Source organism: Oryzias latipes, chromosome 6 (assembly GCF_002234675.1).
Source record: "Oryzias latipes chromosome 6, ASM223467v1".
In the NCBI taxonomy this organism is placed as follows: domain Eukaryota; kingdom Metazoa; phylum Chordata; class Actinopteri; order Beloniformes; family Adrianichthyidae; genus Oryzias; species Oryzias latipes.
The window spans coordinates 27724652-27740918 of record NC_019864.2 but is presented as its reverse complement, the minus strand read 5'-3'; the positions used below and the strand labels follow the sequence as shown (position 1 = coordinate 27740918).

At 36.5% G+C, this 16267-nt stretch overlaps 2 protein-coding genes and 1 long non-coding RNA gene across 6 annotated transcripts in view; 1 reads left to right on the top strand and 2 right to left on the bottom strand.

The window, feature by feature from the left end:
• Positions 1-219: 219 nt before the first annotated feature.
• On the bottom strand, positions 220-1304 carry LOC101170180. The gene is made up of 3 exons (XR_908926.3): positions 1152-1304; positions 941-1064; positions 220-517 (listed from the first exon to the last, which is right to left on the bottom strand). It is a non-coding gene; the product is annotated as an uncharacterized LOC101170180 (long non-coding RNA).
• A 3179-nt stretch (positions 1305-4483) lies between these two features.
• Positions 4484-14080, top strand: znf276 (zinc finger protein 276). 2 transcript variants are annotated; one of them, XM_011476448.3, is made up of 12 exons: positions 4484-4615; positions 5194-5478; positions 6347-6650; positions 6740-6786; positions 6867-7286; positions 8158-8239; positions 9200-9283; positions 9765-9884; positions 10857-10932; positions 11312-11429; positions 11520-11619; positions 12936-14080. In XM_011476448.3, the coding sequence occupies exons 2-12, from the start codon at positions 5247-5249 to the stop codon at positions 13201-13203; spliced, it is 1851 nt and encodes a 616-aa protein (XP_011474750.1). In that variant the 5' UTR covers positions 4484-4615; positions 5194-5246; the 3' UTR covers positions 13204-14080. The 2 variants fall into 2 exon arrangements, with proteins under 2 accessions (XP_011474750.1, XP_011474751.1); XM_011476449.3 differs by having other exon boundaries at positions 5191-5478.
• fanca (Fanconi anemia complementation group A) overlaps positions 13945-16267 on the bottom strand; it is a 21138-nt gene continuing 18815 nt past the window's right edge. For 2 of the 3 annotated variants that reach the window (XM_011476451.3, XM_011476454.3), the window contains exons 37-42: positions 16171-16233; positions 15180-15273; positions 15014-15089; positions 14521-14659; positions 14337-14435; positions 13945-14259 (exon numbers count right to left, since the gene is read on the bottom strand). In XM_011476451.3, coding sequence (XP_011474753.2) covers positions 14161-14259; positions 14337-14435; positions 14521-14659; positions 15014-15089; positions 15180-15273; positions 16171-16233 — 570 coding nt within the window. In that variant the 3' untranslated portion in view covers positions 13945-14160. The remainder of the gene's footprint in view (positions 14260-14336; positions 14436-14520; positions 14660-15013; positions 15090-15179; positions 15274-16170; positions 16234-16267) is intronic. The other variant, XR_002290443.2, reaches the window with a different exon arrangement.

The following is a 16267-nucleotide window of genomic DNA, read 5'->3' as shown; positions in this document are numbered from 1 at the left end:
TTCACAGAGGAAACTTGGATGTTTCTGTCAATTTTTTTTCTCAGCTTGATAGACATAAAAATCAACAGGATCCTTTTAAAAAGAAATTCTTTTAAGACTTTAATGTAAATTTGTTTTGTAAAGGGAAAACTAAAAGCAACTGTATAGGAGACACCAAATAAGTATATGCATCTGTGAATGGAGATGAGCACAGAGCTCAGGGCAGGACAGCTCTCTGAATATCATTGCTATGAAAACTTTATTGCATTTCTCTCAGGCACCTTAGAAAAGTAGAAGGCATGAAAGAAGTACAGAACATCTAAAGTACAGTAAAGAAATAGATATTTGCCAAAGTTAAGCTTAAAAAAAGCAAGTTATCCTTTGCACCAAAAAAGAATAATACGTTGGTTTATATTAGAGAGCAGAATATTCTGAGGCACTTTATTTGCTTCCTGCAGAGGTTTTCAGGTTGAAGAGTTCCTTAACCCACTCAACGTCGTCTTTCATGCAGATCGGTTTTCCTTTGACAGGTATGACTCTGTAAACAATATTATAAAGCATTTTTTTAGTGTTAGATCATGTTATAGACTTAAAAACATTGTCATTCAGTTAAATGTGAGGTTTAATGTCTTTTACTATTTAAAATACATTTTGGGATCCAATGCAGAAAATTCTCCCAAATTGGGAAAAACATTGAAAAACTTTAGATGTAAAAATAAACCTCGTCCAAATGAACGAAAGATCGTTTAAATGCACCCCAGTGGTACTGTTTTTGTCCCATCTTCAGAAATTTATGAAGAATCCTATTTAAACTTCTCTTTTTTTACTGTACAAATAAAATACTGATGATAGAAATTCTTTCAAAACCAACAGAAGTTTCAAAATACCCCCCAAATGATTTCACATTCAAATACCGGTATATCACTTTAATCATATTTTTGTGTATCAACTACAGACTTACATAAACGCATTTTTTGAACAAAGACGATGGGTTTGGATGATGTCTTTTACAATCTTTTGTGGTGGTATGTTTTTGAAGTCAAAGCAGCATTGTCCAGGACCTGTGCTAGCAGAAACTCCAAAGGCTTGAACAGACCAAAACAATAAAAGTTAGTATCACTCAAGAAAAGAAGACGTAAAAATTCGGATGAGGAACAAACATGAGAACTTACGCATGGCATCACTGCAGCAGACAACAAACAGCAGCAGCCCGAGAGAGAAGCAGAGAGTCTTCATGGCGTTCTTTCTGACCAGGAGGAGATGAGGACGATGTTCTTCTCACTGGGTTCTTGGATCTTATGGAGTCTCAGCACTTCTGCTGCCCTTTTTATAACAGGTCTATTGCAGAACCAACATGATCATGACATCACAATTTCCTTGTACCTTCACAGTACGTTGTGGCCAGAAAGAAAGAACCCACAGGATTTCAATGATACATTTAATGATAAATTATTTTGTTTGTAATATTTTTAATATTTCTATTTTTTCTGACGCAAAAATTTAGATTTTTTTTTTATTTGAAATGGTTTATTTCAAGCAATTAAATAAGAATAATACACAAAAACTATACATTCATCAGTTATACATTCATACAATGATGTATCGAACTGAGGAGAATTAGACATATTAATAAATATTGCTTGAAAGGGAGTGGAAGGAAGCGAATTCATATAATCCCACCCCGTTATACCGTAACCATTTTATTATACGATTTATCATTATCCGCTTCATAACTTTTATCAGACAGAAGAATCCTGAAGTATCGATAAAGCACGTGACAAATATGAATTACATAAATGATTATGTAAAAAATAACTATTTTAGAAATCAACATGGCAAATGCAGATCATTTATCTAAAATACATGCAGATTATGTTACTTATAAAAAATCATGTATATTATTAATAAAAACTATATCAGTAAAATAGACATAACACTGTTTAAAAAAATCTTCATTGCAAAAATTGATCAAGTATCAAAAGTAAAAAAATTTGCAAAATGATGTTACATTTGGAAAGATCATGGATCAATTTTTGGAATAAGATAAGTAATATCATTAGAAATTAATCAATTTAACCATTTTCAATAATTGATTAAGCTTCTTTTCTTTTAAATAAATATGGAGACCATATCATTAATGTGTCATTTTCTAGGTCAAAGACAAAGATTAGATTAGATTAGATTAGATTAGATTAGATTAGATTAGATTAGATTAGATTAGATTAGATGGATTATTTTTACTTTCACAAGTATAGGGACATTAAAATGCTTTCTGATCAGTACCTAATTTATTATGTTTGTAAAACATGATAAAATATAATTTATACTATAATTTATAATTTATATATAAAGTTTAAGAATAAAATAAAATAAGAATAAGAATTTAAAATAGAATGTGTAATAAATAAATTCATGCCACATAACACAGTCACAAAATAAGTAATAAGAACAAAACAAAATATGTAATAGATACAGGTCATAAAAAGAAAGAAAAGACAATGATGCTATCTTCTTGATATCATAATTTTTCTTAATTAGATAAACATATTTGCACTTATGTATGCAGTACACACATAACACATTCAATCTATTCAATAGAGTAATTGTCAAATAGTTTGATATTAATAAATAAAAAGGGAAAAGGAGGAAGCAAATATGTATAACCCCACTCTCATTTTACATAATTACCATATTCCAATTCTTAACATCTAGCTATTCATATTTCTACACCAAGTACAAACTACTTAAATATGTTATTTTCGCAGCAGGTCTGTCAGAATTAAAAGAATAAAACAATATTACAATGATTCTAAGTGATGAATTGAAAATCTCTCCTTTTTATCGTTTACATTTTTTTTACTTTAAGTAAACAAGAAACAGAGAAGAAAGAATAAATAGGAAGTGTGTTTTCTTTGAAAATCTATATACATAATGCAGCAACTTTGCTGCAAAGTACTTTTTAAAACTTCAAATAATAAACCTCTTCCTTTTTCAGAGTCGACCAGTTTAGTTTAGCGTGTGTGCTGGAGACCACAACTGCTCGTTTGTTTGTTTCGACATGCTTGTAATGGTAACCCACAACACAGAGGTGTTTAAAATACAGGAATCCAACATTTCTGCTACATCACTTCCTAATCATCATTTGCCGCCACTGAATTTTGTCCAAAAGCTTTTGTCCTTTGACTTTGTCACCGACCAAGGGGATTGAAAGAGTCAGATAATATTTTAATATTCAGTGCCAACCAGAAGGGAAAGTTGAAAAACTCTGGGACTTTCAACGTGCTCTGTACCTGTGGGTGGCACCCTCTCATGGGGCTACAATTGTCTCTGATCCTGACAGGGTGTCAGTGGGACATCCAAGAGCAGGTTCTAGAACAGGTCTGGTCTATTGTTGTGTAACAAGCTGCATCACTTTTTGTTCTATAATTCAAGAGCAGCCTCCACAGGATACCACGGGGATGCGGTTGAATCCCTTCTCCAAATCCACGAAACACATATAGACTGGATGAGCGAACTCCCACAAACCCTCCAGCACCCTAAAGAGGGTGTAGAGCTGGTCCAGTATTGACAGCCTCACGCCAAAGTCATTGTCCTCTGCTTCCTCAAAAGAAAGCTTGTCAGTATGAAGATCCTCAAAGTATTCCTTCCACCGCCCCACAATGTCCCCAGTCGAAGTCAACAGCTCCCCACCTGCACTGAAAACGGTGCCTGCAGAGAACTGCTTTCCCCTTCGGAGGTGCCAGGCGGTTTGGCAGAATAATAAACCAAAATTAATAAACATAAAACAAGGATTTTAAAGTAGATTAAAAGAAAAGTAATAAAAGCAGGTTTTATTATTACTGTATTTAAAAAATTCACAAAAGTAGTTTTGTTTTACATTATAGTGTTGTGTGTTTACTGTTTTTAGTGTTAAAGCGCTTCGAGCTGCACAAAGTGCATGAGAAGCGCTATTTTATAAATAAAGTTTGATTTGATTTGATTTGATATAAACTGATTAAGGATTATCCTCCCACTCCTTTTCAAGTAATTCATTAAAGTGTTTTTCAAAAACTTCGCATTTAATATATCTTTTGTGTCATGTATCGTTTGTATAAGTACAAATATGTCTATTTATGATTTAAAGAAATTAAAATAGCATAATCTATATGTCTATGTGTGAAGTATACACATGGATAAGTATGTATTTTATTTTTTGTTTTCATTTAAATCCAGACTATTTTATTGTAACCCCTTTTTTTCTTTATTTTCATTTGTGTTTAAAATAAAGGAATTGAATTGAAAAGAAAAAAAAGTTCGATATATCAATGTATAGATTTATATCTCTTTTGTTTGTCCTCTTTCTTTAACAGATGAAATTAATTAATTCTAATTCCAAATGCCAAATTACTATTTGATAATTTGCTTTAAAAAAAGGCATTTATTCTGTAAAACGCATCAGGTTTAAGCATTGACCGTTCGGTTCGTTTGTCCACCTGCTCGTTAGGTGGCGCTGTTTGCTCCATGTTTCCGATTGTCCGTCTGGTTGCTCTTCCGGGGAACAATGTTTACAAACGAGCTGAGGCAGAATATGAGTATCTTATGAGACTGGATAAAACACGACATGCTGTTCGTGATATAGGATTTATGCACCTTTAAGGTAGGCTTCGCTTTTAGTTTGAATGCAGCTTCAGGAGTTTGTAGTTTTTCTGGAGTTAAAAAAACCTTCGGAGCAAGCTCAGTAAGAGTAAGAGGCTAACCGAGCTGGGCTAACGGGATGTTTTTGTATGCAATGCTAACTGTGTGTTCATGTCATCGACCCTTGTTGATGATTTTTTTTATTTTCTGTAAAAGAATAGCTTTACAGCATCGATTTATAGCATTTAATATAAGAAATAATAATTTGTGTTTAAAGGCTGTGAAAATAAAATATTTCCCAATGCTCAACGTGAATGTAAAACAAGTTAAGAACCATAGTATCATCATAGTGACGTGAGGTTTCTTTAGGGGTTGTGGGAGTAATTTATCATAAAAATTTTAAATGTAGTCATTTGAAATCTTAAAACATTAACCTTTAAGTTATAAAACCTTTCACTAAGTGTAATTATATTCATTTACTATAAAATAAAAAAAATATTAACAGATGCTGTAGTACTAGCAATCCTAATGAGCTAAGCCTTTTAATTTTATTTACATTTATTACATAACTATATGTGGCTTTCATTTGAACTCAAGCAGCAGATTTTCCATCATAAGAGCAGCTGCTGACAGTCCAGCCCTAAATAAAAGGCATGAAGAAGAAAAGCAGAAGCCCCAGATCGAAAGAGTCGCCATGGCTGCAGACGACGGGGGAAACAAACGAGAAGAAGAGGCCCACCGGCAGCAAAAGGAGACCCAGAAAAGGTCAAGCTGCCGCCGCAGACGGCTGTGACGGCGCAGAAACACATCAAACCGCCAGCACAAATTTCAGCGTGGCTGCTGACGAAGCACAGAAACATGCAGAGAGCATGTGCAGCTCTACAGGTGAGTCTCACAGAGGAGCTGGGGTTCACAGGTGCTGAAGATTTGCTCTTTCAGCTGGAAATGGCAGCCACTACTCGTGTGCCTCCTGTTGGCAGTTGTTGTTAATACTCATTTCTAAGTTTTAAAAAGATAGAATGTGGAAACTACGGTGGCCCTGAAGTGCAAATCAGATGAACAAATCTCCGAACGCAAAAACAAATCACGACAATTAAGAAATTAAAACAAAATTAAAGAAACCAAAACGTAAAAAAAGACCCCAAAAAAAATGTGGAAAATAAAAGTAATTTCCAGAAATCAAAAAGATGATAATGACCTTTGAGTTTGAAAAAAAAAAACTGTGTTAAAGAGTTGATTCACTTTTTCAGTGACTGTGGCCAGAAGTCTAAAGAAATCTCTTCTGTCTGAAGATATCATGACAAATAACTTCCTGTTGAAAAGGTGAACAAAGGTTATCATCCAATCAGTGATGTCATACCTGTATAATACCTACCTTTTCTGTTTTTTTTAGCCTTTTCTTTTTATTACTGGAAATTAGTTTCCCATGAACGTTTTTGTTTTCCTCATCTGAACTGGCATCTGGATCAAAGCTGTACAGCTGGATAGTTCCATTATTGATCGCCCTTTAATCTTAGGTTGGGGGTGTGAGGGGCTTTGGTGAGTGCGTGTCAACAGAGAGTAATGGGTGACGGGAAAGGGGGTGAGATTGCTCCTATTGAACTACTGCTGCTCTGCAGAAACGATGTCTTAGAAAAGGACACAGGTTATCTACAAAATATTTTCCAGGTGTAAGAAAAATCCCTTAAAGAACTTCAGGAGAATCTCAGTAATGCCGTTTAAAGCTGTAAATGTAATAGTTTTCTATCTACAGGCAGACTGTCTGCTGCCGTCTGTCGACTCTGCCATGGGAAGTTCTCCCCTCGCAGTCTGCGGAACGCCTTCAACAAGTTGCCTCAGGACTCCCCGGACACAGTTGGCGCTGCGACCCAGTCGCCCCTTCTGTTTCACTCAGACTTCCAGCGCTTGGTCGGGGTCCGCTTGGACCGGGACCCTCGGCTGTCGGAGTTTATCTGTAAAAAATGCCACGCCAAGTTCTACAAGTGCCACGGCATCCTGATCCGGTTCCTCCAGAGAGTAAACATCCCACCAGTTGGAAAGGAGAATCTAAAAATCCAGTGAGTCAGAACAAAAACCAAAGTTTAATGAGTCACTATTTAAACAAATCCAGAGCTATACACAAATATCTTTTTTGCATGTTATTCAGGAAGAATGCAAAGTGTCCAGAGTCAACAATGAACTACAGTTCCAAAAGTAAAGGAAAACATTTCTCTCTCTTCTTGGCTCTAACGGGTGAATTGTTCATTTACTCAAACTCATTTTCACTCTTTCAGCTCCATCTTCCTTCACCTCAGACCCAAAGTGCCTCCACAGCCTGGTGTCCTGGGCGCACCACCACGGGGAAGCCTGCCGCTTCTGCCCCGACCTGAAGGAGGTGCTGGAGGGCCAGTGTTGGGGCTCTGTTAAGGCTGTGTGGGGCTGCGTGGACGGTCACAGATACATCATGGACACTCGCTACACCCCTCCTCCATGCTTAAGCCGCGCAGAGAGCCTCAAAGGTGGAGATCTGGGGAGGGGCATCGGTGATGGAGAACTGTCGGGTGAGGAGCAGGATGACGAGGAGGAAAAACAACCTCCTGGGAATGGAAGGACGTCATTGGAAGATGTGAGCTCTCAGCGTCAGAGTGGTCTACCTGCAGCTGCAGTGCAGATGCAGAACTCTGCTCCGGATGAGTGGACTGGCAGCAGTGAAGGTGAGACCTGCATTTCAGAAAGTCCTCCGGCTGCACTAAATGCACCATGGAGCGGGATGCAGGGTGCGGTTGTCTGAAACCCTGATGCTGCACAGCTTAAGCATTTTGATTTAATGCCAAAATAAAAAAAAAAAAATGCTTCTAAATTAACAGAAAACAAAGTCGGTTTCTGTTCCAGCAAACAACATGTTTACACTGACGGGTTCTGGAAAATAAAAGCCTGCATTTAATTCAACAACGCAGCTGAAGATCATTTCGCATTACATCACATCAAATATAAACAATCCAAAAAACACGTTGATAGGTCCAGGTCTTGTAAATGAGGTTTGACTTATCTGGTTAAGTGAACGTAAAAAAATATTTTAAAAAAAAAACAGTTTTAGGCTGTATTCAGACTGGACACATTTGGTTTGCTTAAAGTGAATCAGAGTCCTTTTCCTTGGATAATCCAGAACAGATTTTCCCTTTGAATACAACCAAAGGCTTTAACATGAAAAAAGAAAATGAAAAAAAAACCCAACAAAGCATGTGTCTGAACTCCATTAGAATTCAGAGCACTAGATAGAGGTTACATGGAGTAGTGAGGAAATTCAGACAAAGGCTTAGTTTAACCAAGAGATATCAGCAATTTTATCCATTGTTCTCTAGATTGTGAGAGGAAACCAACATAAAATGTATTTAACTGGGTTTAATGATACTGAGGATACTCTGATAAATGCTTTTTCTCACTTCAAGTCCTTTTGTTATATGATTGCTCATGTTTTTGTATAAATATTAGGAGTTTTCCGCTGATTTCTTTCTATCTATTTGGGCTCTAATGCATCCGTCAGAGTCTTGGACTTACATAGTTCTGGTTTCTTCTCCGTGACAGACTGTGCGGGTCCAGAGGAGACCACGTCTCCAGCACCGGTCCAGCTGGAGGACCAAACTGCCGACAGTGATCTGTCTGACCGGTGAGTGGATTTCTTTTTTACCTTAAAGTATTTGTCAAGTTGAAAAACAGCCCGGCTTCAAATTTCATAATAAAACCAATTAGTGCCCAAATCACCTGAACATTATTTCTGTACTGGTAAATATTCTTTTACCTGACCGGTAAATGGAAAAAAAAATCTTAAAGTGAAATTATGGGTCATATCAGCTTAAAGTGAATAAAAAACCAGATTGTGAAATTGAGAATTCGAAAACAGTTTTAAACTCTAAAATTAACATTGTAAACTTCAAAGAAAAGAAATAATTGTAAATTAATTTAAAACACCACTTTTTAGATTTAAGCCCACACAGTAAAGAAGTTCCTTCTTTCTTTATTCTCTTTTATGAGAAGTTTGTGAGATGTTTTGTTGTTACTTTGTAACTTTATATGCATTTCTTTGTACACGTTTAATGTATTTTGTGTCTTCCTTTATACGTTTTTATCTGCAGTGAACAGCACTTTGGACCTGTGTTGACAGTTAAATTTTTTTTTTTAACGTTTGTTATTATTACTAAGAAATACAGAGAACTTGATTTGAATAAAACTCTAAACCCATAACTGTCTAAATAACAAAAATATTTTTTTCTACTGCTTTATATTTCTAATTTTTGTTTTTTCATATTTAATATATATATATATATATTAAACAAAATCAAATTGTGGATATTTATTTTAAGTTTATAATGTGTAGTTTCAAGTTTAAAACTCTTAATTTTATTAATTTTTAACCTGGTTTTTATTCTCTAAGCTGATCCTCATGCGACCCCATATGAAGACATGAATTCTTGTTTTCGGTCAATGAAAATGTATAAAAAAAGATCGTATTTTGATACAGTTGAGGTGTAATCACAGTAATTTAATGGGGTTAATAATTCTTTTTCCTTCAAATGTTAAGTTTTAGCATCGACTTGCTTTCAAACTGAGACGGGTTTGGTGTGTTCAGGGTCGTCTCTGAGGAAGAGTGTGAAGAAGGCACAAAGGGAAGCCTGTCAGACGAGGAGATGTTTGAACCGTACGCTGAAAAGAGGTTGGTCAAAAATGACTTTTATACGGACCTGAGCGGGAAAAAGTTAGAAGAACTTAAAGGGATTTTTGAGCTCTTAAAAGGCTGGGATGATGAAAGCAGGTGGTCTTCATCAGTAAAAATATGTTCATATAAAGATGACACTGAGCAATAGGGACCTTTGGAAGGACAAACTAAGAATATGAAGGATAGAGAAATGTATAATTATTACTTTATATTCCTACTATTTGGAATAAAACCATTAAAAACACGCCACAGGGAAAGAATGGCCGGCTGTTTATGGTAGTTTTATGGACTCTGCTGTCCAATAAACATTTTAGTTTTTGTCCTTTGTATGTGTTCAGTATTTCTGGAACAAAAATGTTTTCTCATTTTAATGTATCCTGAGCCAATGATTTGTGGAAGCTCACCCCCTTAAATGAGCTTTTAATTCTCAGGATGAAAATAAATACGATTTCATTTGGTCTCTTATTTTTTCCTCCAGAGCTCGCAGAGTAAACGGCCCCGACAAGAGGAGACAGAGCCTTAAATCCACAGAGGAGCCCAAAGTCAGAAAGAAACCTGGACCCAAACCAGGCTGGAAGAACAAGTTCAAACCTAAAGGGTTTGTGCTGAGATTTACACTATTCTGAGCATCTCCTCCACCCATGCATTGTACTGTAGTTACAACAAGAAGATCTATTCTTTAAGTAAGTGGGCTCCAAACTTTTCCAGGCCACGGAGCGGCCTGTACGAGGCTAAAGGGCGTGTCCGATTTGTTTATTCATTTATGTATTTTTAAATCTCACAGTTTCCTAACACCTCTAAGGGGAAAGTTTATCTTTGTTTTCTGTCAAATCTCTGCAGCTGCTTTAAACTTTATTTGAACACTAGATTTTGTGTAGGAACCATTAAAATGGAATCTAGATTTTCTTTTAACCCATAACTGTCAAAGTGGAAGCTAAAGAATCAGACGCCAATCTCAGCCTCGTATGACAACTGTTGTGAAACAAATGTAGCAATAAATCCACACCTGGATTTTGGTAAAGGAGGGTCTAAGGGCCCCATTTATCTTAGTCTGTGTAGTTTAGTTTATTGAATTTTATGACTGATTCCATGTTCTCATACAATTACCGGTATGAATCCAATTGAGACAACTCTTGTTGTCATATTAGTCTATAGAAAGAAAATTGAATTGAATTGGAGTAAAGACTGCTTTTATTTTGAAGCTTCTTCTGTTTCCTCTCTGGATCGTTTCTGCCAAACAAAAATTTCCAAATACGTTTGTTTTTTGGTAACTTTAGGGGGTTTCCATTTAGCGGTCAGAGCAGCCGCTTCAAGAAAGCAGTGGATGGATTTTCAACACGCGACCGAGTAACGGGACACGCGTCCAAAATGAGTCGGATGTGGTGGAGAGAATCCAGTAGTTTTGCAAAATAAAACATCCTTCAGAGTCAGATTATAAAAAACACAGAAAAATGTAGGTGGTGTTTTGTTTTTTTGCAGCCCGGTACCCACTGTCCCAAGGACCGGTACCAGTGTTCAGCCCGGGGTCTTAAGTAAACAACAACTTACAGCCATTTCTGATGTTTTTCAGGGAGGAACTTCCAAACATCTACAAGTGTCCGTATCAAGGCTGTACTGCCGTCTACAGAGCACCAGATGGACTTAAGGTACTTCATTCATTTAAAGAAAGTCTTCTCTCCTGTTTGTCTTTACCGTTTCTGAAATAAAAATTCTAAACAAGACATAAAAAAAAGGGAGTCAGTTTGTTAATTTTTCTCTAAACTGCAAAGGTGCAAATAAACAATTAAGCACTCATCTTATGTGGGGAGAGACAACCGATTGTAGCTTTCCCATCTAGGATTAATCAAATATCAAGTGTGATGAAGAATTCTGACTCTTACAACAACATTATGATAAAAAAAAGTTCTAGAGTTTTCTCTGTAATTACCTGAAATGTCTGTCGTGCAAACTAAAAGAGGGATTTTACACTGAGGTACGGCCGTTTTTGTGTGAAAAAACAGACTCTTTTCCAAATGTTTTTTCTAGAAGCACATTAAAGAACATCACGAGGACATGAGGGAGAGACCCTGCCCCCATCCCGGATGCAACAAAGTGTTTATGATCGACCGCTACCTGCAGAGACACGTTAAACTCATCCACACAGGTGAGGGAAGACTCTTTCAGCGTTTTCTCTGCCCTTCTACACTCTGATTCCTCAAAGTAACTCCAAGTCTTCCTCCTTTCATGCTTCCAGAGGAGAGGAACTACATTTGTGATCAATGTGGTCAAACCTTCAAGCAGAGGAAGCACCTGTCAGTTCACCAGATGAGGCATTCAGGAGCAAAGCCACTTCAGTAATTTACGTTTTGACTGCTTGTGTAGATTCTGAGCTGTTTTTCCCCCCAACATGATTAATTACAGAATAGTTTACACTGAGAGAAGATTGGGAACTTTAGTAAATTGAACCTTAACTCTTCTTCTAAATACATTGTTTCCTTATAAATCCAAAAAGTATTTATCTTAGTTTTTTCAACGATATTTCTAGATGTTTAAAGGCTGTAAAAGTCCTAAATACGCACTTTATAAATTTTTCACAGACAGACATTTTTCTCTCTGGCTTAAGCTTTCAAAGTTCAAACATTCATAGAAAAATAAGTCCAGTGTTATTGCAGATTAAAGAGAGATTTATGTAAATTTGGCAAATTGAAGGCTATGGAGCCAAATTAAGATCAGCATAAAGTAATGAAAAACAAAATTGTAAATAAAAAATTTTTAAAAATTTGGAAGAGTTTTGAAAACAAAAAAACCATAAACTAAAAGCTTTTACCAAATTAAATTAAAAAAAAATTATTTGTGGCACCTGCTATTTACATCTTATTTGTTTCTTTTCTTTGCTTTCAGCTTGACTTCGTATTTTTAATAACTAGTTCAGTCGCCTGAAAAATATGTAATCTGTATACATTCTCTATTACTTAACAGTTAAAAGTGAAAATATGGCGTCCAATTAGGATCAGCCTAACCCTGCAGAACCCAAGAACAATTGTCTTCTGGGCTTTGAAAGTTAATTTGACCTTTTTTATTTTTGTCTTTTTATTTTGGTCAGCAGCATTTAACAGCAGCCACAAAAAGAGAAAAAATAATGAAAATAAAAATTGGAAACATAAAACAGCAGCTGTTACAAATAAACATTTTATTTTTATTTGGTAACAGTTTTAGGAAAATAGTTTTGTTCAGGTTTTCAGTATTTCTTCAAATTTAAAACATTGTTAAGTTACTTTTGTATTTAAAACAGTTTAGAAATGTTTAGAATTTTTCTTTTACAAAAAGTACAGTCCGTTTTTTCATTCACTTTAAGCTGATCCTGATTTGACCCCATAGAAGGCGTTTTGGACCGGAGACACGGCAGATTGATGGAAATCGTCTTCAGCAAATCAGGATGGGTTATAAAATAATAAATAAAAAGAACACGATTGTTAAAAAACAAAAACAGTTATTGCAAAAGGAGAACCATATTATAGTGAGGGAACACTATTTCCTAACCAGCTGTGATCATCTTTGGTTAATTATCCTCTTAGTGTTCATTTTATGTTATTTCACTGCTGGAATGTTGAACAGTTTATTAGTTGAAGACTTTGCCAACACTAACGACGTTTAATCTTTTTTTTTCCAGATGTGAGGTGTGCGGTTTCCAGTGTCGCCAGCGAGCGTCTTTAAAATACCACATGACCAAGCACAAAGCTGAGGAGGACCTGGAGTTTCAGTGCCTGATGTGCAGTAAACGCTTTGAGAAAGCGCACAACCTGAACGTGCACATGTCCATGGTTCACCCGCTGACTCAGGCCGACGGCCAGAGGGGGGGCGGCGGTCAGCCGCAGTATGCAGACCTGCACACCATCACTCTGAGCGGAGAGCTGGTTCAGCAAGACGGGGACAGATGACAGCAGGGTGCCCGCCGCAGAGGTACAAAGGCTGCCAGCTTGCCGTGTGGCTCCACCCAGTTACAACAGAACAGTAAAGGTTCTTTCATCTGTGACATTAGCATGTCAGGACCCCCAAACCGACTTTCATTCCAGATTTTATCTGTTGGAAATTTCCTGACCATCAAAAACAACTCCTGAAGAATCATTTTGTTACCAGAGACCGAAGACACATTTCAAAGAAGCTGAAGTTACAAAAGATTCTATGTTTGAAGACATATGAAAGAAGCACAACAAAAAAATGACAAAGCAGGTAAATCTGTCATAGTTACTCTAAACTGGAATCATCAGCATCAAAATAAGGCCAAACACAAGTTATAGGATATGAAACAACATGTCCTTCAGGTTGCCCGACACAACAAACAGAAGACACAAAAGTCTTTCTGTCACCCCACCACCTAAAATTGGAATCACATAAACAACTGCAGTCTGTCCACACTCTGCTAAAGCTTCATACAACATCTCAGAGCAATAAATAAAATAGTTCAGCTATGCTTCTGTTATTTTGTTGGAGTTGTTTTTTGGTCCACTTTCACATTTTTAAATATAGACTCTTGAGTTATCAGTCATGACTTCTCACGTCGCTGATAGCTGGCATGCACTTTCATGTAATAACAGCTGGAACTGATGTAATTCCTACAACTGTTGTTTTGTGTAAGGCATTTGCTCAGAATATGCAGTTTTCATTTGAAGAATTCTCAGTTTTAAGTTATTACTCTTTGAAAGAGTTTTATTTTATAATCTAGCAATGGAAGGGCTTCAAATGTACATGTGTGTGTAAACAAGTGTGCATTGTGTAAAAAAAAAAAAGCAAATAAAATGTACAGGTTTTTTTAAACATTTGTGGCAGAAACGTGTTTTCGAGTTGGAACAAAACCTCCGTAAAAGGTGTACGTCACGGTTGAAGAGCTCTGCAGGTCAGAGGAAGTCGATCTCAGGGCTGAGGCTGTGGGGGTCCAGGTGCATGGAGAGAGCTGCAGACAACTCTGGGTCCAGGTCTGCACAGCGGGACTCAAGCTACAGCCAGAAACCAGACAAAAACATGCAAATGAGTCAAAGGGGCAGAAGAAATGTTGTTGATGTGGGTCGGATACCTGTCTGAGCTGGATGGAGGACACGGAAGCTGGAGACGTTTGAGGAATCAGACTTAGGAGAAACTGCTTTGTGAGGCTCAGAATGTGGGAAGGCTCCAGCTGAAGTAAAAAAATATATATATAATAGAAATTAGAAAAATGATTCTATTAGTATGCATGGACAGAAACGGCACAAAGAAATCACCAGCTGCTTAGCAGGTTTTGGAGTTTGTCCATCCAGGTAGAGCTGCAGAGCGGAGATGTAGCAGAGGATGGCGGTACGCAGGAACCCTGGACATCGTGTGGCGCTCTGAAGCAGACCTGCATTTTCCTGAAAGAGCAAGCTGGGATCAACGTGTTAAAATTTGTCTCTCGGAACAGAAGTGCAAAAAGGTTTATAGCTCACTGTTGGCAAAAGCTTAAAAAATACAGAACTATCAGTTCAGCTACACTTTAAAGCTTTGTTAGGTTTAATAATAATTTTGCATCTACAGATATAATGATTTAAGTGAAATATGTGTTTATTTTAAAGACTGTCTAATAAATTACAATTAAAAAACAATGAAAACTGGAAAAAAAACAGCTCAATAGTTTAAAAATGTACAAAAAAGCATTAAAGAACTGACTGAAAACTTTCAAATATAAAGGTAGACACCAAAAGCAAAAGTCCAAACAAATATAGAGGTACCGGTACATACCTGCAAAAAGCCCAGGGGAATAACAGAGCTACCCTGTCGGATGTCACTCTGGTTACCAAATGATAAATGCCTTGCTCTAAAAGTGTAAAAAAAACTAGGATGAGTTTTAACATCAGATCAAATGGTTAGCCTTAGAGCTGCTGCGTGTGATGCTGCAGGTTTGTACCGTCTGTTGTGAAGAGGAGCAGCCAGTCGGCAGAGTTCATCGACGCGCTGACAAGCTCAGTGCAGAAGAGTCTGATTTGGTCTACATTCTTTCCCTATAACAAAAAAACAAAAAGTGTCAGGAAAAATGTAGACCAAATCACATTTTTTCCCCACTTTTATGTTAACCTGTTTTTTTCCCCCCAAAGAAATTTGAATGTGATTACTTTCTGACCCTAAAGGTTGAAATGAGTTTGAAAAATGACCCTTAAAGGCCTCCAGGTAAGATTTTTTTGACAGTAAACAAAACATGCAGTCATTGTTTAAAATAATTTATGGGACAAGCAAAACCTCAGGATAATTTAAACTTTTATTAGTCATGGAGATGCCTTAGACAGAAAAGGAAAACTTCTAAAAGAATCAAAAAGTTGAAACATCTCATTTTGAATGACTTTGAAAATTGACTTTATTTCTAAAACCAGATTAAAGGATGAGGATTTGCCCAACGTTTCCTTTTTTACCATCATGCCAACAAAACCCCACAAACAATTTTAATAAAGAAGCAAAACATTACAATTGTGCTATTTCTTTAAAATTCAAATTCAAAATTCAATAAATGAACATTATTAGGGAAAAGCTGATTAAAGTTTGAGGTCACTGACCCTTTCTGATTAGGGTCAGGGATATTAGAGTTTTTTTCAGCTTCTCCTAAGATGTGTGTGAAATTCAGTTTTTCTAGTTACTTAAGTCATAAAACAAGACATTTACTTAATTTCTTCACAATCATCATTTGTAAAAACTTGCCTGATGTTTTCTAGTGTGACAGGAGATATTTTTGTGAAGAGAAAACCAACAATTATAAGGTTTCTTTATTATTATTATTATTTTTTTTTTTTAACTTCACTATTTTTTGCTCCCTGTGGGATTTGTATTTGAGCTCATATTCTGTAAAACTGCAGCATGTAAAATATATTTCTTGTAATCCTGTGGTGCATCAGTTGGAGAACAGTTACCTCAGGATCCAAAAGTGCTGACAGATAGTCGTTGACGTGGAAGAAGAGCAGAAAAACAAGCACCTGTGAGCAGAAACGAGCCACGGCAGGCATTACA